The 24,887-nt window shown below is 48.7% G+C and overlaps 1 protein-coding gene across 1 annotated transcript; it reads left to right on the forward strand.

Moving 5' to 3' along the window:
- The first annotated feature begins 485 nt into the window (after window positions 1-485).
- Window positions 486-23,855, forward strand: MYL4 (myosin light chain 4). Its single transcript, XM_034756240.1, has 7 exons — window positions 486-1,100; window positions 11,454-11,481; window positions 14,886-15,035; window positions 18,448-18,621; window positions 19,203-19,280; window positions 21,825-21,869; window positions 23,573-23,855. The coding sequence occupies exons 1-6, from the start codon at window positions 972-974 to the stop codon at window positions 21,851-21,853; spliced, it is 588 nt and encodes a 195-aa protein (XP_034612131.1). The 5' UTR covers window positions 486-971; the 3' UTR covers window positions 21,854-21,869; window positions 23,573-23,855.
- Window positions 23,856-24,887: the final 1,032 nt, after the last annotated feature.

Raw genomic sequence — 24,887 nt, forward strand, 5'->3', positions numbered from 1 at the left:
CCTGGCTCTCCCACTGGCCTGCTGGGTAACCTTGGGCAAGTCACCCCCCAGCTCCGTGCCTCAGTTTCCCCTCCCACCTTTTGTCTGTCTTGTCTATTTGGAGTGTAAGCTGTCTGGGGAAGGGACTGTTCCACACTATGTACGTACAGCACCGAACACAATAAAGTCCTGATCTCAGTCGGGGTCCCTAAGTGCTACTGTAATAAAACATAGAGGCTCAGGCCAGCGCTCTGTTTAAAATTTTGTTTATTGTGGAAAATGTGACTTTGAGTATCCTGCAAAGCGACAGAAACGATGATACCCCTCTGAGCAAGCCCAGATCCTCCTGCCCCAACCCCGCTTGGGCAAAACCCCCTAGGACCAGCTGACTTTAGGGGCGGGGGAAGAGGACAGAGAAAAGCCGCAGGCAACTTTCAGGGCCCAGGGGATATTTAAAAAGGTTCATCAGCAGAGGACAGAGCCAGAGGGGCAGGCATCAAATATTCCAATGAGCGGCTGAGAGGTGGCAGCTTGCAAATCCCGGGCTTAAAAGGAATCTGCAGTATCTGCACTCGCAGGCTTGCCTATAAAAAGACACTTTCCCCCTGGGGATTGGGGCAGATTTATCAGCCGACCTGGTCCTATTTTCCTGCCATTTGTATCTTTCTTTTTTGATGCTCTTTTAGGATGCAGCCCTGATCCACCCCAGCCAATGAACCAGGCGCCCCTTTCCAATGGGGGGGTGATGGCTGCTGGCTTCTCGGTGCTCCGGGAGCTGATGACAATGGACAATTGTTGAGCAGGCCCCTCTCTTTGGAGTTTCTTCCTTTTATAGTAAGTAGCAGTTGCTCCTGCAGCTGGCCTGCCCCTCTGGTGTGAGCACCGGGCTGGGTATATAAGGGGAAGGAGCAGACTTTGCCTTTCATCCCTCGGTCTGTTGCCTTGTGGGGTGGGAAGACCCTTCTCAGCTCCTTTGCAAAGAACCCGGCACCATGGCCCCCAAGAAACCTGAACCAAAGAAAGAAGCCGCCAAGCCTGCTCCTGCACCAGCACCAGCCGCAGCCCCAGCCCCGGCACCAGAACCACCAAAGGAACCCACCTTCGATCCCAAGAGCATAACAGTAAGTAAGGAAATAAGCCAGGTTCCTGCCCACTTCCTTTCAGGGACCTGCCAAGTGCTTGGCACTCCAGCGTGCCATGTGAATCATGCCAGCCATGCTGCCGTCCCTTGTAGTCAGAACTAGAGGGGGAAATATTTGGAGTCCACGCTGGAGCAGGGAGTTGGGGATGGGAATCTCCTGCCATTCCCTAAACCGTCTTGCTGGAGAAGGGATGCACTTTAGCCCCGGTTCTTAAGGTTATTTCTGGGGAGCAAATGGCTCGCACCAATGGAATGGATTCCTCCCCCGAAATCTTCCCATGGGGATAGTATCCCCCCATTCAACCCTAAATAACTAGTGGACAAATCCTGAGAGGTGCTTAACACCTGGAACTGCCATCAAAGTCAATGGGCTCCTTTTCTCTTGCTAGCCCCTGGATCTCACTGTCTGAAGCAGAGTTCGGTTCTGTTTTGTTGCTGAGTCTGGAGAGGAGGGAGGGAGCAAGCAGGTGTGTGTGGGGGGAACATTCCTTTCATTCCATCCCTGCTTTAATGTAGCTGTTCTTTTGTGAGTGTCTCTCCCCACCACCCCGGGCTACTGCACATGCAAACGGGTTGCTTCTTCTGCACCTTCTTATTGACAAAGAGAGGTATAGAAACATAACTGACCCAAAATTCAACCCTAGACATTTTAAAAAAGCTTGGGATTTTTAGTCTTAAAACTCCATGTGATCTTCCCAAAGCACTTTGCAGATCTCTCTCACACACACACACAGTAAAAATGCAACCACCTCTGGGGCAGAGCGTGGGCAACTTGTACACAACAGGCTGGAGAGGCAATGACATACAGTCAAGCCCCCACTCTCATGCAGGACCTAGGATTTTACCGTTTGATCCGGAGGACTCTCATGCAACAGGACTCAATCTTGCTATGGAGGAGGGAGGAAAGTCTGAACTGACCCCGGAGGGATTTGAAATTGGGGCAGGAGGGAGTCTAGGAGTTTCAAATCAGCGGTGTTAGTGCTGTCCTGTCTGTACTTGTGCCCAACCTCTGTGCGTTACCCTTCAGCCACTAGGGACTTCCCAGCTTCGGCCAGGGCAGGAAGCACAGATCCCCTACTCTACTGCCTATGCTCCTAGCACCTAAGTTATTCCCATTGGCCGTTCTCTCCCAATCCTGCCAGAACCAGGAATTCTTGGGGAAGCCACATGGGACCTGCGCCACGGTTTCCATCCCTGATTCCCAGACCAAAGAGGTTCCGATGGTTTGTGGTGAACAGCTGCACTTTAGAATTCCCAACGAGGCAGCTGTTTTCGACTGCAGACACGTAGGGCTGGATCCTGGCCCAGTATCTGGCTGCTTGAGAAAGGTAGTGTAACCCACCCACCTGCTGGGTGGGGTGTGCTGTCCCATCTAGGGGCACCGAGACCACTTAGAGAGAGAGTTAAAAGGAGTCTGCTCTACAGCCTTCGCTAACAGCGGTTGGCTTTTAGTTCATGCAGTAAAGGCTCATGCCCTAAGCTCCGGAAGTCCCCAGTTCGATCCTGCCCACTAGGGTGACCAGGTGTCCTGATTTTATAGGGACAGTCCCGATTTTTGGGTCTTTTTCTTATATAGGCTCCTATTACCCCTCACCCCCTGTCCCGATTTTTCACATTTGCTGTCTGGTCACCCTACTGCCCGCCAACGACTGGGGTCTGTTGGACTTACAGTAGCATTGCTCAAAACATCTCGATAGGGGCATCTGGTCACCCTACATCTGGATCCTGCCCCCCCGAGGATTCCCCCTGCCTGGGATCCTCTACAATTATATGGTCACTTTAGCGAAATCCCAGTCTCCAAAGCCAGGGATAAAAGGGGTGTCCCCTGCTAGAAGAGCTTGGTGGGGCAATGGGCAGCCAGACATAAATTAGATCATCCCTGAAACTAATTTACGGCTGGATCTGAGCCTGTCCTCAGCCGGCCCCAGAATCAGGGGAATGGGATGGTGCTGTAGATGAGACTTGAACTCATAACCTCAACATGACTCCACCCGCTATTGCTTTATAGGGCCTGTATGCTAACCAATTGCACCCTGCCCTGGAGTCCACCATTGCCGATTTGGACTGAGTGTCACTGGAATGCAATGGAGGATCTGGGCCCTAAGCTCCACTTGCAAAATATGCTTGTGGCCAGGCTTATGAGCAAAATGTGCATTGGTACGTGCAAGACAGCTTACCTGCATACACTGTTCCAATGTACAAGCACCTGCCTGCAAGTGCAAGGACCCCGTTTGCATGCACAAAGGTGCTTTGCACCCGCAGCTACCTTTTTGCATGTGCACTGGGTATCTAGCTGCATGCGCAGTTGCCCATTTTGCACACCAAGATGCCCCGTTTTGCACACACAATGACCTGTTTGCTTTGGGAGCGCAGCAGATCTCTTTATTCCGTGTGCCTCCCTCTGACTGAAGATGAGTCACAAACCGTTGCACAGCTGCATAATAGATAGTTACCCTAATGTAAATGGACGTAAGAATCTTAGGGGGAAGGGAGGAATGTGCCAAAAATGTTTGGAAAAATGATGGATTGCAGCTGGCCTATTGCTTTTAAGACATTTTTAGAAAACATTCAGCTAGAATAAGTGCTTCTGGGTTTTGTTTTTTAAGAAGCAGCAGGCAGATATTTCTGAGTAACAGAGACCAAGCCAGGGAGGCAGGGCAGAAAACCGGAGCTCACTTCCCTCTGTGAAACGCTTTTCTGCCTCCCTGGATGAAAAGGGCTGCAGTCAGCATCTTGCACTCAGGGGGCCACGCTGAATTAAAAGGCAACGAATTTAGAACAGATCAAGTGAAGCCCTTAGCATAATTAATCTGTGGAACTCGCTGCTGCAGGATATTTCTGGAGGCAAATAGCTTGGTCGGAGCCAAAACGCATTACATGAACATGACTTGTACCTCCAGTGGGCCCAATCCTGCTCCCATTGAAGTCAATTCCCGTTGGCTATAGGAGTTCTCAAGCTTCAGGGCCATAAACTGATCAGAAAGAAATTGCCCCCTCTGGGATACTACTGCATAGCTGGGTGCATTTTCGGCTTTTACACCTTCCTTTGCAGCATCTGGCATTTAGGCACTTCAGGAGAATGGAGCTCAGACTAGGTGGGTGTAGTAACTCCTGTTCCTTGCATCAGACTTCACCTGAAGGTAGAGTTTAGCATGAACAAGAAGTTTCAGTGATCCGGTGTGGAAAAGGCAGCCATGACCAGAGTGGGAGTTGTTCTGGGATTTCTCCCTCCCTCCTGGGGGTAGATGTACATGTTTTACTCTCCGCTGCCGCTCCGCTTATGATGCCCTACATTTCCTTAGTAGCCAGCGGCGTCGGGGGGCAGATGCGGTGTAATACAGCCTTGATATACTGCAGCGTTTGCAGTGGGAAATCTTCACCCCTCTCCGTTTGGCCCTAGTGGAAACAACCTCTAGCTAAAACTGCAAAGTCGTCAGCTTCTCCTTCCGCTGAGGGTGGCTTTTGGTCACATGGAAAGATGTCACCACAGAGGACTCTTGCAATCTGGCTCTCAGATACACAGGGACATCTGAGCACTTTATGCTGCAAATCTAACAAACAAAGGCCCTGATTCAGGAAAGCCTCCTTCGTTAGGACTGCACTTAAACAGGTGCATTACCTTAAGCATTCCATTGAAGTCAGTGGGACTTAGGCTAGGTGACCAGCAAATGTGAAAAATAGAGACAGGAGGTGGGGGGTAATAGGAGCCTATATAAGAAACCTATATAAGAAAAAAGTCCCAAATATCGGGACTGTCCCTATAAAATCGGGACATCTGGTCTAACTTAGGCACGTGCCTACAATTAAGGGTTTTCCTGAATCGGGGCTAAAGCAGCGTGAGCCTGAATTGGTACTTGGGGGAGGGGGTGGCCTCTGAGCAACAGGAGGTGCTGCAGAGATGCTGGTGATCCAGGAGGTGGCGCTCTTCCCCCTTAACCCAGAGTGATCCAACACCCCAGTGCGGTGCTAGGGGAACAATTTGGAGGAGGCTTAGAGCCAGGTCCTGACACGTGTGGCCTGTGATGACCCCATTGCACTTGTTGCAGGAGGACGGGTGTTTGATACTCACACACAACAGGTTGCTGACTCCTGTGCTCGTAGCAAAATCCAGCTGCTCCCCACATCGCCCCCGGCTATAAACCCCAGCCTCGTGCAGCACCTGAGCATAATGCACAAAGGAGAGGCTGCTCCTCTGAACCCGCCCCTGCTCAGCTCCCCCTCTGGGCAATTCCCCCACGGGTTCCCAGCCAGCACTGAGCCAGCAGGAAGAAGCAGGGTGTCGGAACAGAGCCCTGGGGGTGATCTGTGATGCCCTGTGTCCACTTTATGCTGGTGCAATGCAAAGCTCCCATAAAGGCCCGTAGCCCTCCTAGAGCAGGGTTCCTCCCTGCTAGGCCGTGTGGCCTGAGCACGAGTGGGCATGGCCAGGGCAGTGCTCTACCCCAGATGTTCAACAGGAAAGTTGCAGTTGAGGTGCTGTTTGGGGCACCCCTCCAGAATGCTGGACACAGCCCTGGTGCAGGAATGAACTGATGGATTCCCCCCTCTCATGCAACCTGGGGCGGGGCCAGTACACTTAATCCAGCTGCTGGCATGCATCATTACGAGCGGATGGGCTGGGCCAGTCGCGGTCATCTTCTGCCTCACATAGAGTCCTCACTGGGGTGGCATTGGTAGGGTCCCTCAGAGCAGTGAGTGGGTCTTGGAATTACACCCCACTGATGCATAAGGCAGCTCCCCCATCCTCTTTCTGAACTATCGTTCCAGGCACTCTGCAAACTCAGGCAGATGTCAATGCAGTGGCTCCATACCAGTCACGTTTTCCAGCTTCCCTTTGCAACCCGAAAAGCTGGAAACTATTTTTCCTCCCTCAAATGAAAGCTGAGATTCTGATGTAATCGCGTGATTCCAGGAGTTGAGGGGTAGTGCCCAGTGACTTAACCTGGTCCTGACTGGAATATATGCCGGCATTTGGATTTGGTGAGATGGCCAGGCCTGCACAGCCCTGGGGGGGGGGGGTTCTGTCCAGCTGTCCCAACAACATGAAACAGATTTTCTGCTGCCAGCTGTCTCAGTCCTAAAGTATTTCGGCGCCTGCAGCATCTCATCCTGAGTCAATTTCCTGGATGAGAACATCTTCTATTCGGTCTCCTCTCTCTGTTGTTCTCCGAGGGGAGGTCACTTTTTCCGTGGCTTTTCTGGATACAGTTACATTTCTAAGCCAGTGTTGTAGTCAGAGGGTTAATAATAGCATGCTTGGCATGCAGACGGTTTAACCAGTTGACCCCCTGACTTTAGGACTAAGCCTGGAAACGACATCCTTTCTCCCAAGAGGGACAGCACAGCCAGCCCCCCTGCTGCCCGCAAACTCCCAGGCCCAGCTGATCTCGCCAAGAATTTGCTACTGCCTCTGGGTCCTTGTTGACGGAATGTGGCTCATTACTACAGCTCCACCTCTTCTGAAGGGACAAATGTTCTTGCTCATTGTGGTTCAGTACGTAGCCACCTGTTTCCAATTGGTGCCATCGTCTTGGGAACCCTTGGGTGGGGAGAAGAGACGAGTACTCAAAGCTGAGTAAAGGAGGTACTTTCCCTTAAACAGCACGCTGCTAACCTGTGGAACTCATTGCCACATGATATTATTGAGGGCAGGAGTTCAGTAGGATTCAGAAAAGAAATAGGCGTTGCTGTGGCTTACAAGAGCATCCACAGTTATATCAGGTTTTGTTTTTTTTTAAAGCTTCCCGCTTCAGGGCATGAGCCAACCTCTGCCTGCCTGGGTTTGGAAAGGAACTTCGCCTATGGGCAGATTATGCCATAATTGTCCATGGTGGGTTGCTTATGTCTTCCCTTAAAGCAGTTGGTTCTGGCCATTGCTGGACTAGAGGGAGCAGGGGTCTGATCCAGTCTGGCAATCCTACGTTCCTGTGCATCGATTCCCTCTTGGTGGCAGGGGTGGTGACTCGCTTGCATTTCCAGGGTGAGACCAGTCAAAGGCGCTGTCAACTGCTCGCCCGCCAAACGTGCAGGGCAAACAGGTTCTGCATGCCAGCCTCTTCCCATCATCCTCCCGGTTGGGGAAGGCGAGAGAGGATGGTGGGATGAGAGGCAAATGGAAAAGCGAGAAAACACTGAAGGTTAAAACCTGAGAAGGGGAGAAAAGGCAAACCAGGAAAGAGAAATTGGGACATAGGCCTTAGTGATGGGAACTGGTTGTGCAGAATTGCAGGCCCACTGCTGTCAGTCAGCCGACATGAAAGAACATGTGGCTCATGGGACACCAGTATGTGCATTACCGCACTATTGCCTCCTTGCACTAGTGCCTAGGCAAGCCCTTGCACTAGTGCCTAGGCAAGCCCTTGCACTAAATAGCACGTTTCATCCACAGATCTCAGTACACTTTACAAAACTGGATAAACAAGCACGATCCCCATTTTACAGACCAAGACAGGGAGGCAGAGAGAGCGGAAATGCCCCAGGTTACACAGAGAGTCATGAGAGACCAGGACATAGAATCCCAATTTCCCTCTCACTCAGCCCTGGGCTCAGTCCACAGCTAATACTCATGAAAGGACAGCAAGCGTTTGTAAACCACCAGCTTCCCTGGGGAGGAGGCCCTAGGATACGTGCTTTGGACTAGGGTTGGTCGGAACCTTTCCACGGAAACTTTTATGGGTTTTTTTTGTTTTTTTGGTGGAAAACGATTTTCAACAAAATGGACGGCTGCTTTCCTCCAGCATATTTGGGGGTTTTTGTTTGTTTGTTTGTTTTCTGGAAAACCCGAAAACCAAACAAAAATTGCCCCAAATATTTGGATTTTGGTTGCAAAAAAAAAAAAAAAAAAACCCCCGGTGGGGTTGGTTTAATTTTTTTGGTGAAAAGTCAAAATTTTTCACTGTGTGTGGGGCGGGGGGCAAATCGGCTCCAGTTCTGCAGCTCTACGAGACGCTCCTAGCAGCATTGTCAGCTGGCCGCCGAGAGTTTGGGCCAGTGCGTGGCCTCCCCAGTCCCTTTTCTTCAGTGGATACTGGATCAGTCACTAGCTCCCTCTCTGCTGATCCCTGGCCAGCCACAATGACAACTGGATTTTTTTTAAAACAGATGTGTTGGTTTAGCCTCTCCTGTCCCTGAAGAGATGGTGGTGCAGCCCAGTAACCCTTCCATGGGACTCTCCTACCCCATGCTATGGAGGGCATGGAATGGAGTGTCCTCACTGGCTGATCATTACTCATGGCTTTAGAAACCCAGATGTTTGGATGCCAGTGAAAATACTCAGTCCCACTGGGCACCTCTAGTAAAGGTTTCATTGAGATGGAATGAGCCCGTTGGGTTATGAAATTAAAATATTTATTAGAAAGAGCTTAACAGCTTGGCAGCTGGCTATGCCGGGACCCACCACACTCTGTATGTTCTTGGGACCCAAGCAGCGCCTTGTATTCAGTGGACCTGCCCTGGTAAATACTGTTGTACAGTATCAGCAGCTAGACAAGGGCCTTTCCCTTCCAGACACCATGGGACAGAGATTCTGCTATAGGGTGACCAGATGTTCCGATTTTATAGGGAGAGTCCTGATATTTGGGGCTTTATCTTATATAGGCGCCTATTACCTCCCACCCTATGTCCCAATTTTTCACACTTGCTGTCTGGTCACCCTACTCTGCTATCTCGAGCTATGTCGTGCTTTCTTTAAACCGGTGCGAAGTGGGTGTTAAGTGCGATGGTGGCATTTTATGCCTGGTGTCTGTGACGAGAGGAGGTGCAGGGCAACAGAATCAGGCCTTAAAAGTTTTAAAACTTTTTCACTCCCTTTTTGTACCCAAGTTGTGGGGTGGGGAAGGGGTAAAATCACTCCCTGCAAAACAACCCATTGCACATCGGAACTGGGGGAAAACACAGTCTGTAAAAGGTGGGGGTCAGTGGCTTCACAGCACAACAGCAGACTAACATCCCCGTCATAAGTTCAGTTCCGCGGGCCAAATTCAGCCTTGGTGTAAGCTGATACAATTCCCATTGAGGTCAGTGGGAGCTGTCCCAGTTTGTGCCACGGCTGAATTTGATCCTGTCCAGACTTCCAAGTACTGTTTACATGACTGGGTCCAAATCCCTGGTGTGACTCTGTTGACTTTAATGGGAGCTGCTGGACCTTAGCACCTCTGGAAATGAGACCCAGAGGGCCAGAGTTTCAATGCACCCACTCTGCTGAGCTGTTATGAAAATCGTGACCCAGAGCATTTCCCGCTGGTCACCCAGCAACTGAAGCAGCGAAAATCTGGGTGGTCGCTTCTGAAGGCTGGGTGCAACTGATTAAGCCTGGGTGCTGGGTATTATTATCCACACTTTACAGATGGTGGAAGCAGACACACAGAGTGGGGAAGTGCCTTGCCCAAGGTCACCCAGCATGTCAAGGTCAGAACCAGGAATAGGCCTTGAGATTCTTTACAGCCTCCCTTTCACCCATTGCCCAACCTGGCTATTGGATTGTAATATACAAAAATCTCTCGGTCAAAACCATTTGTCAGATAGTTCACAGATTCTCTCTGGAGGTCTCCCCTGAGGGATAGGCACCGCATCCTGTTCCCGGATGTTCTGTGGCTTTAGTATTGCCATTCCCAACCATTTAAAAATCCTGAGCCAGGCCCCCCCCAAAATAATGAGATTTACATAAAAATCATGGGATTTAAATAAAATAAAAAAGGAGGGTCTTTTTCTTTGTTTTCTGATTTGGGGACCTTAAGGCAACACTGAGGTCACATTTTCTGGCTTTTTCCCACAAACATGATGGCTAGAAACTCACCCTTGTTTAATCAAAGCTGAGATTGTCCTCTGTACAAATGCTTCCAGGAGCTGGGGCTTTAAGGAAAACACCAGCTCCCACAAGACTTCTTTTAAAATCACAAGCGTTGGCAGCACTGTGGCTACTGATGTTTATACATTTGTTTGAAAAATTCCTTGGCTTACATTTTCAAAAGGGCCCGATGATTTTGAGTTGCCTCCATGTCAGGGGCCCAACTCGAGATGCCGTCAAGGGGCCTGATTTTTAGAGGACACGTGCTCCGCACTTTCTGAAAAAGCCGGCCCCTTTCAGGCGTCTCCAGTCGGGCACCCCCAAAGATTGAGGCAGCCAAAGGCTCTTACTCGTTGCTTTAGAAAATGTAGGTCTCTGACTCCTCACATTTGGCTGTTGTGATTTCTCACAGAAGCCTGACCCTCTGGTTTGCCAGATCCTAGGTGCCAGCAGTCATTTAACAAACACTGGGGAGAGGAATTTGATTGTGTTTGGGACAGACGGTTTCAATGTACTGAGACTGGTGCCCAGGCTGGGCCCCATAGTCCCAGTAGCAGATTACACCTGGTTTACCCTGATAAACCAGGTACCTCACATGAGAATTACAGCAGGAGACGGTGTTTTACTTTCCCACTTCCCTGAAGGAGGAAAAAAGGTCTCTGGGTTTATCTAGGACGTAGCATGATTAAGCCCCACGCTAGCTGGGCAGCAGGTCTCAGTTTCCTGCATTCCAATGTTGGGGGAAGGGATAGCTCAATGGTTTGAGCATTGGCCTCTTTAAACCCAGAGTTGTGAGTTCAATCCTTGAGGGGGCCACTTAGGGATCTGGGGCAAAACCAGTACTTGGTCCTGCTAGTGAAGTCAGGGGGCTGGACTTGATGACCTTTTAAGGTCCCTTCCAGTTCTAGGAAACAGGATATCTCCATTCATTCAGTGATCTGATCCAGAGCTAGGCGTAAGCAATTACTTAGGGCCCTAAACAACTCAAGGGGGCCCCCTGTTAATTATTAGTATGTGTTGGGGGGGGCAAAATATTCCTGCTTAGGGGCCCCCAATGGGCTAGCCCTGGCACTGGTCTTGCTCCAGTGAAACATTTTTAGGACATTTTGAAATTATAACAAGAAGCAGACCCTGCCACCTGCCAACCCCGGCTCTCACACACGCATACAGTTCAGTGGTTTAATGAGATGGGACCATGATGTCCTGGCTCCCAACTCTCACCTGCTGCTATGCCGAAGAGCCACCATGTGCTGAGGCCCCTCGACGACTTCTATTGCAACAGAGAGCTCTCGGCCCTGGCCAGGATTACGCCCCAAGCATGTTACCGGGTGCTTCTCGGGTCCTGTCCCCAGCCAGGGAAATGGGGCTCAGAGGAGGAGTTCTTCCTGCTGCTGGGGGGGCTGGTTTGTTTTGCCGAGTTCCTGCTCTGCTCCACGGGGCGGGGGGTGTGGCTAGTGCCTGCAGCTGGCCCTGGCTGTGATGTTCATGCAGCGCAAAAGGGCAGGAACTGGGCTCTAAAGGCTCTGCTCTGTTTTCTTTTCCCTTTAGATTGACTTCAGCGCTGACCAGATTGAAGGTAAGTGCCGGGCATCTTGCAAACCAGCGCTTGCTGCCTTTGCTGCATTGCCGCTGAGTGGGAGGGGTAGAGTCCAGTAAGCCTGATTCTTAGCCCTTGGCTTTAATCACAAGACTGCGCTCTCTTGCAGAGATGGCAGTAGAAACCAGGAGTCCGGACTCTGACCTGCCTGTTCTAGCCACTGGCCGACACTGCCTTGCAGACTGGAGACTAGAAGAGCAGTCCTGACTCCTAGGCCTTCTCCAACTATAATAATTAGGCCACTCTCCCCCCCACCAAGCTAGAAATGAAACCCAAGAGTCCTGATCCCCAGCTGTAACCCAGTGGTCCCCAAACTCTTCACAGTCACGCTCCCCCTCACCCCTGTCCATGCCCCCCCCCGGGAGACGGCTCCAGGGATGGGGGCGCAGATGGGAGTAAGGGGACCAAGGCTGGGGGAGGGTCTGGGGCTGGGAACAGAGCCATGGCCCGAGGCCAAGGCTGGGGGCAAGGCTAGTGCTGGGGCCAGGAGCCAGGGCTGTAGCGGAGCTGGGGGCTGAGCGGGGCTGGGTGGTGCTCCCTCCTCGTCCCCTGGGGGGGCTGGCCCAGGTCCCGCCATGCCACCCCAAATGTTCCTTCCACTCCCCAGGTTGGGGACCTCTGCTGTAATCACTAAATTACACTCCATCCAGGCATTGGTTCGTGCCATTTTATAGTGGCTAGAAGGTGCATATCAAATCAGAACGCCAAGTCATTGATTGAATGCACGAGCTGGTACTTCACTGTAATACTAACAGCACGCACGGCGCTACAGGTGGTGAGGAGGGTGGGATGGGGCGAGCCCTGTGGAGCACTTAGAAGAGAGGCTTGAGCAGAGCACGTGGCAGCGGCAGGGGAGATGGGAAGGGATGGAGACAGGAGTGGTGGACATATAAATAGAAGCATAAGAGGAACATGAACGGGGGCCAGGCCAGGGATTCAGTAAGGATTCAAACTCCTAAAGCAGCAGAAGGAATATATGGAACCCAGTTCCCTGCTGTACTCTGCTGATGGGGGTGCCACCAAAAATGGAGGGGAAGCAAGTGGGTACTAGCAAGAGAAAAGCATTTTTGGTTCACGCTGAAAGATGCAGCCTTGGCTTGAAATCAGGGATTCCCTCTGAATGAGCAGATCCCAGCCACAAAGAGAGATGTCCCCATAGTGATAGGGGTGGGCTGTGGTTATGGTTACACTTCTAATGGGCTTTATTAACCCCTCTGGATACAGCCAAGATCTGGGTTCAAATTCAGACTGGTGGAAGTACTGTAAGAAGATCAGGTCTCAGGCTGAGTCCTACAAATGGTCCCTGTGATGCAAAAAAAAAAAAAAAGAAAAAAGCCAGTGAAAAATGTAAAAAGTACCAATACCGTGGAGTTTGGGGTTTACCAATAGTGAGATAGATGAATGCACAGCCTTGCGTTCTTCTAATGTGCTTCTGGATGGAATCCAATCTGACCCGATGTTTGCCTTTATTTTCCCTGTAGAGGCCCACAGAAAGGGTACAAACCACAATGAATCCAAGACACAATTTCTAAATTAATCATATACTCATCTTGGGGAGACAGGACTAGAACTCTTCTCCGTCTGTTCCAAATAGACAGGTGTTGGCCACAGGAGCTAAAGGAGAATGCCCTTAGCTGACCCTAGTAGCAATTCCCTTATATAGTCTCTGTGGGCCCAGCCACTGAAAGGCAACATCACTTGCTCACTCACCTGCACAAAGCCAGGGCAGCACAATACCACTGGCAGAGAAGTAGCTATTGTGATGTCACACCCAGGGGCAGCAGCTCCAGGGTTGCCTGCCCCACACCATGTAGGAAAGGAAAGGTGGATGGTATGAAGAAGCAGCATTAAGCTCACACATGTGCAGGATTTGGATTGCGAGGGATTGACACACAGTTTGGCAGGGGATCCTAGGCTGACAGAACCAAGCCATGGGCATTTATAGTCCAGATCCTAAGCAAGGCAAAGCACTGCAATTGGTATGAAGATGCCAAGTAATAAACCAAACAAACTAAAAATCCTGCCTAAGGATTTTGACCAAACCAAGCAAACCACATCTTGGGCCTCTATGCCTCAGTCACCACATGGAGACCCTGAGCATCCGATCCCACGTGGCAGCAGAAACAGCGGCGATGCCTCCTTGAGAGCATTATTGCTCAAAATCGAGAAGAAAGCAGACAAGAACCTAGAGATTGTGACAGCCTTTGATGGTAAAATCGTGACTCTCAATACTCGCATGGATGTGCTGGAAGGGCGAGTCACCAGCCTGGCCCAGTCAGCCGCTCAGACTGATTCCTCGGTCGAAAAGCAGAAGGTGAAAACCCAACAGTGCACCCAGGCCTTGGAACACTTGGCCCAAGAAAACAGCCACCTCGGCACCCGCGTGGAGCTACTGGAGAGCCAGGCCCGGGCCCGCACGCTGAGGATTCTTGGGTTACCAGAGAAAGAGGAGGGGAGAGACTTGATTGCGTTCCTGGAGAAATGGCTGCCCACCGTTCTGCGACTAGACGCACCCGGGGATCCCATCGTCGTGGAGAGAGCCTACAGGGAAACAAACCGGAGGCAGAAGCCTGGGGCAGATGCGTGCAGGACTGTTATTGCTCACTTGGCGGACTTACGAGGTAGAGAGAGAATATTAGAGCAGGCCAGGAGGCTGAAGAATATTATGTATAGGCGGAAGCAGATCCTGATCTTTCCAGATTTAAGCCCCATCCCCCAAGGTAAAAGGAGGTGCCGGGTCCTAGGCGGATGGAGTTATACAGAACCTGGAAATGGCAGTCCTGTAGCCTGCAATGCACAGGACTCAGTCATGAGCAGGATCTGTGAGGATGAGGAGAACGTGGCCCACCCTTCTTTGTACGTGAGGGACGTCAGGCAGCAGCATTGTAAAACATGTGGGGACAAGGAGAGCTGGGGAGGTCATAGAGAAGAGAGTTGTGGTAACCAAGGCGTGAGAAGAGGCAGACCGGGAGGAGGGTTTCAGCAGGGGAGGAGCTGGAACAGTGGAGTACCTGGGGAAAGTTGCTCAAATGGCTTCAGGCAGAGAGGTGGGATGAGAGGGGGAGTTCTGAGTGAAGGTTATGGGCCATGGAAGCCCATGGGAGGACTGAGTCAAGGAGGAAGCTAGTGGAAATGCGATTGTGCTTGGGGATGCTCTTCTTGCCCAAGGGAGACGCTTCTGCCTTAGAGGGGTTTAACTGGAGGAACTGGTTAAACTTTATCCCTGTTGAAAATCCCAAAAGGCAACATTCAAAACCCCACCCTCCCTGTCCAGCAGCACCAGCCCTCTGGACAGGACCAGTTTTAGGGCTCAGCCTCTCACCAGGAGGAGGTGAGGGCACTATAGGAAGATGACAGCTGATTCTTTTCCTTCCTTTCTGCAGAGTTCAAGGAGGCCTTCATGCTGTTTGACAGGACCCCAACTGGGGAGATGAAGATCACCTACAGTCAGTGTGGTGATGTCCTGCGGGCTCTTGGGCAGAACCCAACCAATGCTGAAGTCCTGAAGGTGCTGGGCAAGCCCAAAGCAGAAGGTAAGAGAAACCAGGCCAAGGTGGAGAGACATTGCATTAATTGGTTAATAGCTGCAAAGTAGATTATGTTTCATGTAGGAGATAGACCTTCAGCTTCATTCCCATCTAATGGCTGTGCAGTGTTCTATAATGAACTGGCATATCTATATCTATTTACCTACCTACCTATCTGTGTATCTATCTATACCCATACAGACCTCTCGCTCTTGGTTTAAGCATTTATATCCATTCGTCACCATGCCAGAGCTGAGCGAATAATTCCTAACTTAATCTAACTTCACTTCTTCCATTAGCTAAACATCCGGGAGGAAATTGTAATTTTTCTCTAAGTTATGCTTTATTGGACAACATTTTCTTGCAAATTTCATTTACTCCATGACTTGCCATTCATAATTCCAGCTGCAGTTGGTTGTGTAAGTCATCTGGTACTGTTCAGTTCATTGATTGTACAAACGTCACCTTCATCATCACGTTTCCGGTGCAAACTCTCATGGAGAGCAAATTTAAAATGAGCTTTCCCTATGCATTTATGCACATCGGCTTAAAATTCACTCTCTGTGAGTATTATTATCATGATCATTATATTGTCGTAGCACATAGGAGGCCTAGTCAAGGACCACAACCCTGTTGAGCATCCATGCTAGTGAAACCTGATTGCACAAATGTTTGCAGAAAGTAAACACCAAACGGACAGAATCACAGCAGAAGGGTTGTATTGGTGAAATGTATTGGTCAATCTGAGTTTGCATTTTCTGGCAAAACTTTTGCCCAGCTCTATCTTTATATGCAGTTCTTGCAGCTGCAGGACAGAGGTGGAGGGCAGCAGGGTAGGGAAGCTTGTGCTGAATTGTTTTGTAGACAGATTGGAGACTTTGTTCACTCGGGCCTTCAGTCTAACAGCTTTCACCAGCGCACAGTTCACTCTATAGCTGAAGTGACAAGGAGCAGGGAAGAAAAGAGGATCAGGGGCAGGGGAGTGGGGCAGAGAGGAAGTGGGTTTCTATTCACAAGGCGTCTATTCTACACTGTACCTCTGAGACAATCGTGTCTGCAACAGAAAGTCCCACACGAGGTCCCAGGCCTGATCTCTGGCTCACTGTGGCTCATGGACTTTGCCCGTGTAATAATAATTTTGGTTGGACTTATTCCATGGAGGTTACATCACATGACAAAATCTCTAATTAGAGATTAATCTTGATATCCTAGAGACGCCAGGAGAATCCTGGAGGATTGGCAACCCTACCCAGACTACTGAAGACATCTTAGGGTGCAATTGATTCCGCCACCCTAGGGCTGTCAAGACAGCAACAGGGCTGTGCTCCTAAACCCCTTGAGCAGGGTGTTCCCTTCCATTGACATCTCCTCTTTAGGGCAGAATATACTTTGGGGCAGCAGGAGATGGAATGGAGAGCCACACAGCCACCCTGTGGCATCAGGGACGATAGGAGAGGAGGGTCAGAGCCAGTCTCCCCCAGCTGCAAAATCTTTCATCGCTCATTTAGTTGCAGATCATGAGTCACCAAGAGCTACTGGGTCAGTATGCGCCTGAGGCCCCTCTCCTTACTCACCCAGGCTCTGTGTCCCTCATGTTGTCAATGTTCTGCATCTTGACCCTCCGCCCCATCCCCACCCAGAACTGGTTCCCCGCTCCCTGCAGCTAGAATAAAACTCTCCCATTCCGCAGCCGCTATCTCTCTGCCGATGCCCTTGGGAGGGCTTTAGTGGAGGCCTGAAGGGGAAATGTAGCCCATAACATAACAGGAGATTCATGGTGGAATTAGCCCCACGGAGAGAAGAACCAATGAGCTCCGGCCGTTTCATAATTTAAAGAAAATGACTCAGAGACTCTTTATGCCTGGATAATTCCACCCCTCCCCCCATCAAATATCACCCTTGATCTAGCTCAGAGGACACACTACCCTCATTGGGTGGCTCATCCTTGATTGCGTTGTTCTTGGGCCAGATCCTCAGCAGGTGTAAATCGGTGTAGCTTCGTTGACTTCAGGGAGCTATGTGGATTCACACCAGCTGGAGATGTGGCTCCTTGATTTTACTTTTTGCTTAATAAGAACCTTCTGATTGGGAAACTCTCCGGGTGCCTGAACAATACCCATAAACCAGTTAACAAAGGAGTATGTTGACCAGGTCAATCAAAATAAGTCCCACAACCCCTGTAGGCAGCCTTTCCCCTGAGGAGAAAGCCAGAGCAAAGTAGTGATCCTTGTATAATGCCCTGATGGTAAAAACACGGATTCTGACAAACTGACAAGGGAAGTGAATTTCCAGAACCCTCTGCTGAGAACATTCTGCCCCCATCAACTGAAATTCAAACCTCGGAGCTATTAGCAAAGGCAGACCAGCTGATCTCCACTATGACCTATCCTAAGCATTCATAAAACATGAGTCAGGCCCCCAAAATTCATGACATTTTTAATAAAAAATAGGGGAGTGCTTTTTTTATTTGCCTTCTATTTCTGAGCCCTTAGAATTAACGAGAGTCCCATTTTCAAGCTGCTCTCCATGACAATGAAGACTAGAAATATACTAGCTTTTCATGCAGTCTCCTGATTCCAGAAGCTGGGGCTTTGATGAAACCCCCAAGGAAAATAGCGAGAGTTGGCAACACCAGATCAAAGCCGCTGAGATGGGTGATTATATCCCAGACTTTCATCTCTGCCTAGAAACTGCTTTTTTTTTTTTTAACCCGGCCATGATCGGAGAAGTATCTGCATAAAAATGGCCCCTTCGGACTTAGCAGAACAACTCGCTGTGTTTTCTGAGTCAGTTCTCCTGGCTTGATGGACACAGACAAGTTGTTATTCCTGTTAGTCCTGCAGATTCAGAGCAGTGAGCTGGGCCCTGATTCTCCACTGCCTGGATTTAGCAGCATTTTATTGCACGGTGATGACTGCACAGGGTGCAGGGCAAAGGGAAATCCGCTGCCTGGTTCTACTCTGCCTCATGAATCTAACCCAACTCCCTCAGACGTCCCTGGACTCTGGGGCTTGGCAAATAAAAAAGCTTTTGTCAATGGGACTAAAGAGTTTCATCTAAAAGGATCCGGTCTCTGGCCATCTGGGGCCATTAGAGTGTGCCTGGCAATTCCCATAGGAGCAGGTGGCAAGCCTAGTTTCCCAACCAAATTCTAATGTGTTTAATTGCCAGTCTACTTCCATCAATTTGCTGCCATAGTTTCAGTTTGGACACAGGATTCGTCTCCATTTCCTTCCCACATATATGGTTAAAGAGCTCCCTGGTTCTACCTCAGGTGGCTTTGAGGTAGCAAAGTGATTGCTCTGTGTGTGTGTGTGTGTGTGTGTGTGTGTGTGTTTATATAGCTGGTAAAGTGCTTTGGTATAAAATGTGCCATAGACTATTTAATTAATGCCACCTCCTTCGTCTTCTCCGTCAGAAATGAACACAAAGATGCTGGACTTCGAGACCTTCCTCCCAATGCTGCAGCACATCTCCCGCTCCAAGGACCAGGGAACCTTTGAGGACTTTGTGGAAGGCCTGCGTGTCTTTGACAAGGAGGGGAATGGCACAGTCATGGGTGCAGAACTGCGCCATGTGCTTGCCACACTGGGTATGGGCCAGAGACAAAGCTAGATATGGTTGACCTGTAATTGTGCCGTTTGGGGTGGCAGGGTCTGTTCCAGGTGGCAGAAATCCGGGCTGTGCCGGTCGGGGTGAAGTTCTGTGGGTGGGACCTTACTCGGGTATAATGCATTAGAGGAGTGACCCTTTTATCTGTGGAAGACAAGGATATAATCTTCTTCTTCCAAATGTTGACTCGAGCCAATGCCCCAATTTAGTATTAATATGGACATTACAGTACTGGCATTAGAAGAGTGAATGGCTCCAGAATAGAGAGCCTTTCACATCCAGGGCACTGGCTCTAATGCAACTCAGGCTGGTTAATGACTCAAAGTTGCTCCCAACTATCTGACAGCTGCCCTCTTATTCCTTTCTCCTCTTCTCTGGATTCCTCTAGTGGTTCCAAATATGTAGCCCATTGGCTCATGTCTGCTCTGTTAATCAACCTTCGATACAGCGACTAGCCGAGAGACGAATCTTCTCCCAGATGTTAACCTGACATGAGCTCCAGCTGGGGGCAGTGCTAGAGTCCTCATCCTAACCAACTTGTCCTTCTGCTTCTACTCCTAGGCGAGAAGCTGACAGAAAGTGAAGTGGAGCAATTGATGACAGGACAGGAAGATGCCAACGGCTGCATCAACTATGAAGGTAGGAGGAGAAGATTCCTTTCATGGCTACCCCAGACATTTCATAGATTCATAGATTCTAGGACTGGAAGGGACCTCAAGAGGTCATCGAGTCCAGTCCCCTGCCCGCATGGCAGGACCAAATACTGTCTAGACCATCCCTGATAGATATTTATCTAACCTACTCTTAAATATCTCCAGAGATGGAGATTCCACAACCTCCCTAGGCAATTTATTCCAGTGTTTAACCACTTCAGTCTGCTCTGAGATGCTAAATGTATCTTCTGACCACACAGAAAGAGAAACCGGGCGTCAGTGAGTGGGGAAAACCCATCTGACGCCTGTCCTAGTCAACTAATTTGCGATCGGGAGAATGTACCAGAGATTTCCAACAAAGTGTTCCCAGGATGCAATGTGTCTAGTGGTCACATATGCAAAGGCAGGGGAGCGAGGGCAGTTCTAACCCTGACTCTGACACTAGTTTGGTGTGGGTCAGTGGGACAGAGGTGAAATGCTTGTGTATTCAATAGGTCACTGGTGCTGTGTCATGTGAGCTCAAAATGCAGGGCAAGATCTCCCAGGCTTTCCAATCAAAATGCCCCAAGAGCAATTAGTAGCAGGGAACGGGACGCTTTGCAATGCTCCTCTAGACTGACTCCTTGTCTAGAACCTAGAAAAGGTTTGCCAGTAGAACTAGTATAGCTAGGGCAGCAAACCCTCCTGGTGGAGACCAGGTTCTACCAGCAAAAGAGTGTTTTTTACTGGTGTAGCTTATACCAGTTGCTTGAATGAAATAAGCTATACCAGCAAAAAGCTCTTTATTGTCAGTATAACTTCGTCTATGCTAGGGTTTTGGCAGTATAGAAATGTTGTAAAAATAACCCACACGCCTAACTGACATTATTCTATCAGGAAATGTTTCTAGTATTGACCTGGATTCCAGGGCACCCATTGCCCCGCTAGCTCCAGCCATGATCGGACCATGCATCTGGGGTTTCTGATGAGCGATAAAGGGATGCTGATGTTGCTGCCAAAGTGCAAGTCAAATCAGTTCCCTTGTTTTTTAAATCCCTTTTCTGATCTCTGTGGAAATCCAAACCTGGAAGCTGGGATGAGATTTCAAGCTGCTGTCCAAACTTGGTTCATGATGTCCACTTCACCCTGGTTTAGAGCCTTGTGGACAGGGCTAGTGTGAGTGTGATGCAGTTACCGTGGGCCCCTAAATCCCCAGGGGCTGGAAAGCCTGGAAGCCTGTGGGGGATTTTGTCAGTGTACATAACCCCAAGGAATCACATAGAACATAGGAACATGTAGCACCATGACTCTTAAACACAGATGGGTGCCCCAGCACCGGTACTCCAGCCTTTTGTTTCTGGTAGTCTTGACTTCAGTGGGATTACTCAGCATGTATAAAGTTAAAGACGTTTGCAAGACTGGGGCCTAATCCTTTTTCCTTTCATGGATCACTTTAATGATGAACCTCTGTACTAGGTTCCGGTGCACCATTGCAATGCCTGCCTTCCACTAACATGCGGGTACTCTAACCCACCGTTATAGGGTGGCTGGCCCTTTAAAGGGAGAAGGGTCTCAGCCCTACCTGTGACACAGCCTACTGTCCTCCCCAGGTGGGGAAAATGAAGCAAGTCATGTGACCGGGGGTCATGTGACCCAATCAGGCCTCTCTCTGGGGTAGATAAGGAGGAGGTCTGGGGAGACAATCCAGGCAGGAAGGTGTGGAACTGGGAATGGGTGAGCAGTAGGGAGTTTGAAGGCTCCTGAAGGGGACCCTGAGACACCAGGGGGAAAAAGACTCTAGCTAGGTAGTTCTGGTAGTAGCAGGGAAGGTTCCAGGTGGCAAATACTGGGAGTGGCTTGATGAAAAGTGGGAAACAATATTTATATAGATCTTAAAATATATGAACTCTTGATTTGGACTTTGAGGACTTTATTTTGGAACTGTTTATGACACTAAACCAGCCCATGTAAAGGGGCTAGAAGACAGCCTTTATTAAATTACTCAGGCACCTTGAGGCGAGGGAAACTGAGGCAAAGATGCTGCAGAGCCACCCTGTGCCACAAGGGGGCGCTCTGAAGGTTACACCCACCTTGTTACAGCCACCATGGAGCTTGATTGTTCTACAGCAGCCCAAGTCCATCAGAGGACTGACTTGCACTCAGTTAAATGGAAGGTGATTGGTATTAAATGGCGCCGCTGATCTCTGAGGCTGGAATATGCAAAAGACCTACAATCAGGGCAAGGTTTTCAAGAGCGTTCAGCATGTTGACTGCAGGCTGGGTGCTGAGGTCTTTTGAGAATCTGGCTGTAAGTGGCACAATGGGAACTCCTGAGAGCTGAGCGTTTTTGAGCTGGGGCTTCGGGAGGTGCTGAGTGCTTGGAAATCTCACCCCGATCTCTATGGGAAATTTGTCCCCACCTCTGGTTAACTGGTGGAGTTACCCAAAAGGTTGGGCAACTGCTGTGATGCGCTGTTTGTGCCAGAGGGCAAGGACTCGCATTCTGGTTTGGGTGGATTTTTTAATGCCTTTCTTCTTGTTTCCTGTTCAGCTTTTGTCAAGCACATCATGTCTGGTTGAAACAAGAATCTTCAGGGTGAGTTTGTCTTGATCTTTCATTGTTTACCCTGAAATGTTTGAACCAACTCGGTCTGGTGGCCTTGCAATGAAATACCATCAAGATACTAACAAAAAAAAAAATCAAAGTTCATGTTGATGAGCTACATTCAAAAGTGTGTTGTTTTAAAAAAGCTTTCTAGCAGCGTGAGCCATATGGCTGTCAATTCTGATGTGGAAAAGGCAGAAGTATTCAATAAATGTTTCAGTTCTGTATTTGGAAATAAGCAGGAAATAAGCAGTGTTTATATTGTGTAGTGATAATGAAATACTTTCTATTCCATCGGTAACTGGAGGAGTGGGAGTGTCTTTAAATCTGCAGGACATGATACCCAAAAGTATTAAAACAATTGGCCAAGCAGATCTCTGAACTCTTAATGTTGATTTTTAACATATTTTGGATTATTGGGGAAGTTCTAGAGGACTGGGAAAAAGCTAATGTTGTCCCAGTATTTAAAAGCAGTAAATAGATAACCCAGGTAACTGTAGGCCAGTTAGGAGCTGATTTGATTATGGTCTCCAAATATCGATATAAGTTTGTTTCTAACAGTAGATAGCTCTTTAATCTAGCACTAAAAGGCAAACTGAAATCCAGGGGTTGGAAACTGAAGCTAGACAAATTCAGACTAGAAATAAGGCATAGATTTTGAACTGTGAAGGTAATTCCTAATTATAGGAACAAACACCTAGGGATGTGGTGAATTCTCCATCACCTGAAATCTTGAAATCAAGACTGGATCTCTTTCCAAAAATATGTTCTAGCTCGAACAGACATTATGGGTTAGATACAGAGATTACTGGGTGAGGCTCTTTGGCCTGGAGCCTGAAGGAGGAGGAGGCTGAACTAGATTGTCATAGTGGTACCTTTTAACCTTAAAATCTATGACTGTAGGGATGTTGACATGTTAAAAGTTGTTTGTTTAAAAAAAAATTCCTTACTTGTATTACCAAAAACCCCTTATTAAAACTGAAAATATGCAAAATTCACCATTTATGCGGTTTATTTTGCATTTCACTCAGTTTTCACAAGGAAAATAGACCAGTAAGAGTCACTTTCCTTAGGGGGATATTATCAACTTGAAATCTAGTCAGTTTAAAAAAAAAAAAGTTGAAAGTAATGTTAGATGCTGCCGCTGCCCCTGAATCCCCCTACTGATTTTTGTGGTTTCACTAACTCAGTGTCTTGTGTTCTTAAATGTTTTCTCCCCTGCTGCTTTGTGAAAGACCCCTGCCAACAAAGGCGAAAGAGAGTGACTGCACAAAGTGCTGTCAAATACACAAAATAAACAAATTCTAAAGAAATAGAAGTACTTCTTTCCCCTCCAGTCTTTTTCAGTTTTAGGTGTTACTTGAAACAGCAGAAGGGAGTTTTTTTTTTTAAAAAGCAAAAGCTTGTGGACAGGAATCTGATTTCTAGGTAAACAATGTCCCTGCAATTTCTAATCATTTTCTCTTGCATTCTCATGCACTAGCTCAATGCTGCAATGTTTAGGTGGCAAATGCTGCAGGGGGACATTTAACTCCGAACACAACTATGTTAATGGAATACTATTTGTAATGTCATGAAAGCATTGCTATTAATATTTTGGGCTCCGTCTGAGAGTTGGTTCTATTATTTCACAGACTTACTATTATCATCCTCCATTGTCATTACATTAAAATGCTCTGTGTTTTGCCTTCCAGGTTTTCTGAAATGTTTCCATCCAACTAAGCATTACCAACAGCAAGAATTCTTGACCCATGTCCCTTCCTTCCTAAAATGTCCTGAGTCCACAGCTGTATCTCACATGAGCCACAACAAAGAATCCTCATAGCCACAATGTACCAACCCTACACTATTGTGTGCAATCACCTCTGTATATAAAAGGACATGTCTGCCCTTCCATTTTTAATCTTAATTTATTCTTTTGATCTTTTTCCCCTGCGTCGATTGACCCATTAAATTTCACCCACACCCTGAATGTCATCTGTTTGCGCTGGTCCTTTTAAAAGCTAGATCAAATGTCATCCTCACTTACTGGGCATGCTCACTAAAGGTAAACTCGGGGGTGGGGGGAAGGTGGGGGGACTGGTCAGCTTACAAGATGTCAGCTGTTAGATTTCGCAAGGAGGCAGGTGTTTGTACAGGAAGGGAGCAGAGCCAGCTTTGGGGACCCGTGAAAACGACATGTGAAGGAGGAGGGGAGATCTGTAGGGCAAGTAGTGGAGACTGAACTCTGTCTCCACTAAACGGGGTGTGCCCCATGGCTGAACTTTGCCGTGGGGGAAAACTTGCGCTGCTGTTGCCCCTGCTCTGTGGGTATAGGAGGTCAGCCTCCGGGGCTGTCAAGTCACCACCTTTCATCACGGCCAAAATTAAAAGAACGTTTATTGGGCCAAATCCTGCTCTCAGTTATAGTGGTGTAAATCGGAGTCACTCCACTGAAGGTGTGACTCTGGATTGACAATAGTGTCTGAGACCAAAATTTGGTTCATAGTGTTTGTTTCCAGCACAGTCATGGTTCTTGGGACACTAGCACGTGGTGACTCCCCATGATATTCTGTAAGAGAGTCCCACTGGTCTGTGTTCAGAGGTAACTTGAATGTCTATTTAACTCTCTGCTTCTGGAGATGCCATCTTGGGTGGTAGGAGGGATGTCCCATCTTGGAGCTAGGGGAGTGCAGGAGTAAATGGAGGGGTCTTGCTTCAGAGTAGGGGGAACAAGAGGGCTATCCTGTGAGGAGGGAGTAGAAGGATCCCATCTACCGCTACTGCACAATGACTCCTGTAAACAGCTGCTCAAATGTGCTTAGACTCAGAAAATGTCTCGGAAATAGTGACATTGGAGCCCTGTCTGTACTAGGAAAACAGGTATGTTTTTAAATAGGGCAAGTTGTAGTTTTAGCTTGATTTCTCTCACCCAGCTAACATGTTAAAACTAAATGTGATCTGCCTACACTAGGATTTTAAAATGTTAGTGATCATGTTTTAAAAACACACCTTTTCTCCTAGTGTCAG

This window comes from Trachemys scripta, chromosome 23 (genome assembly GCF_013100865.1).
Source record: "Trachemys scripta elegans isolate TJP31775 chromosome 23, CAS_Tse_1.0, whole genome shotgun sequence".
In the NCBI taxonomy this organism is placed as follows: Eukaryota; Metazoa; Chordata; order Testudines; family Emydidae; genus Trachemys; species Trachemys scripta.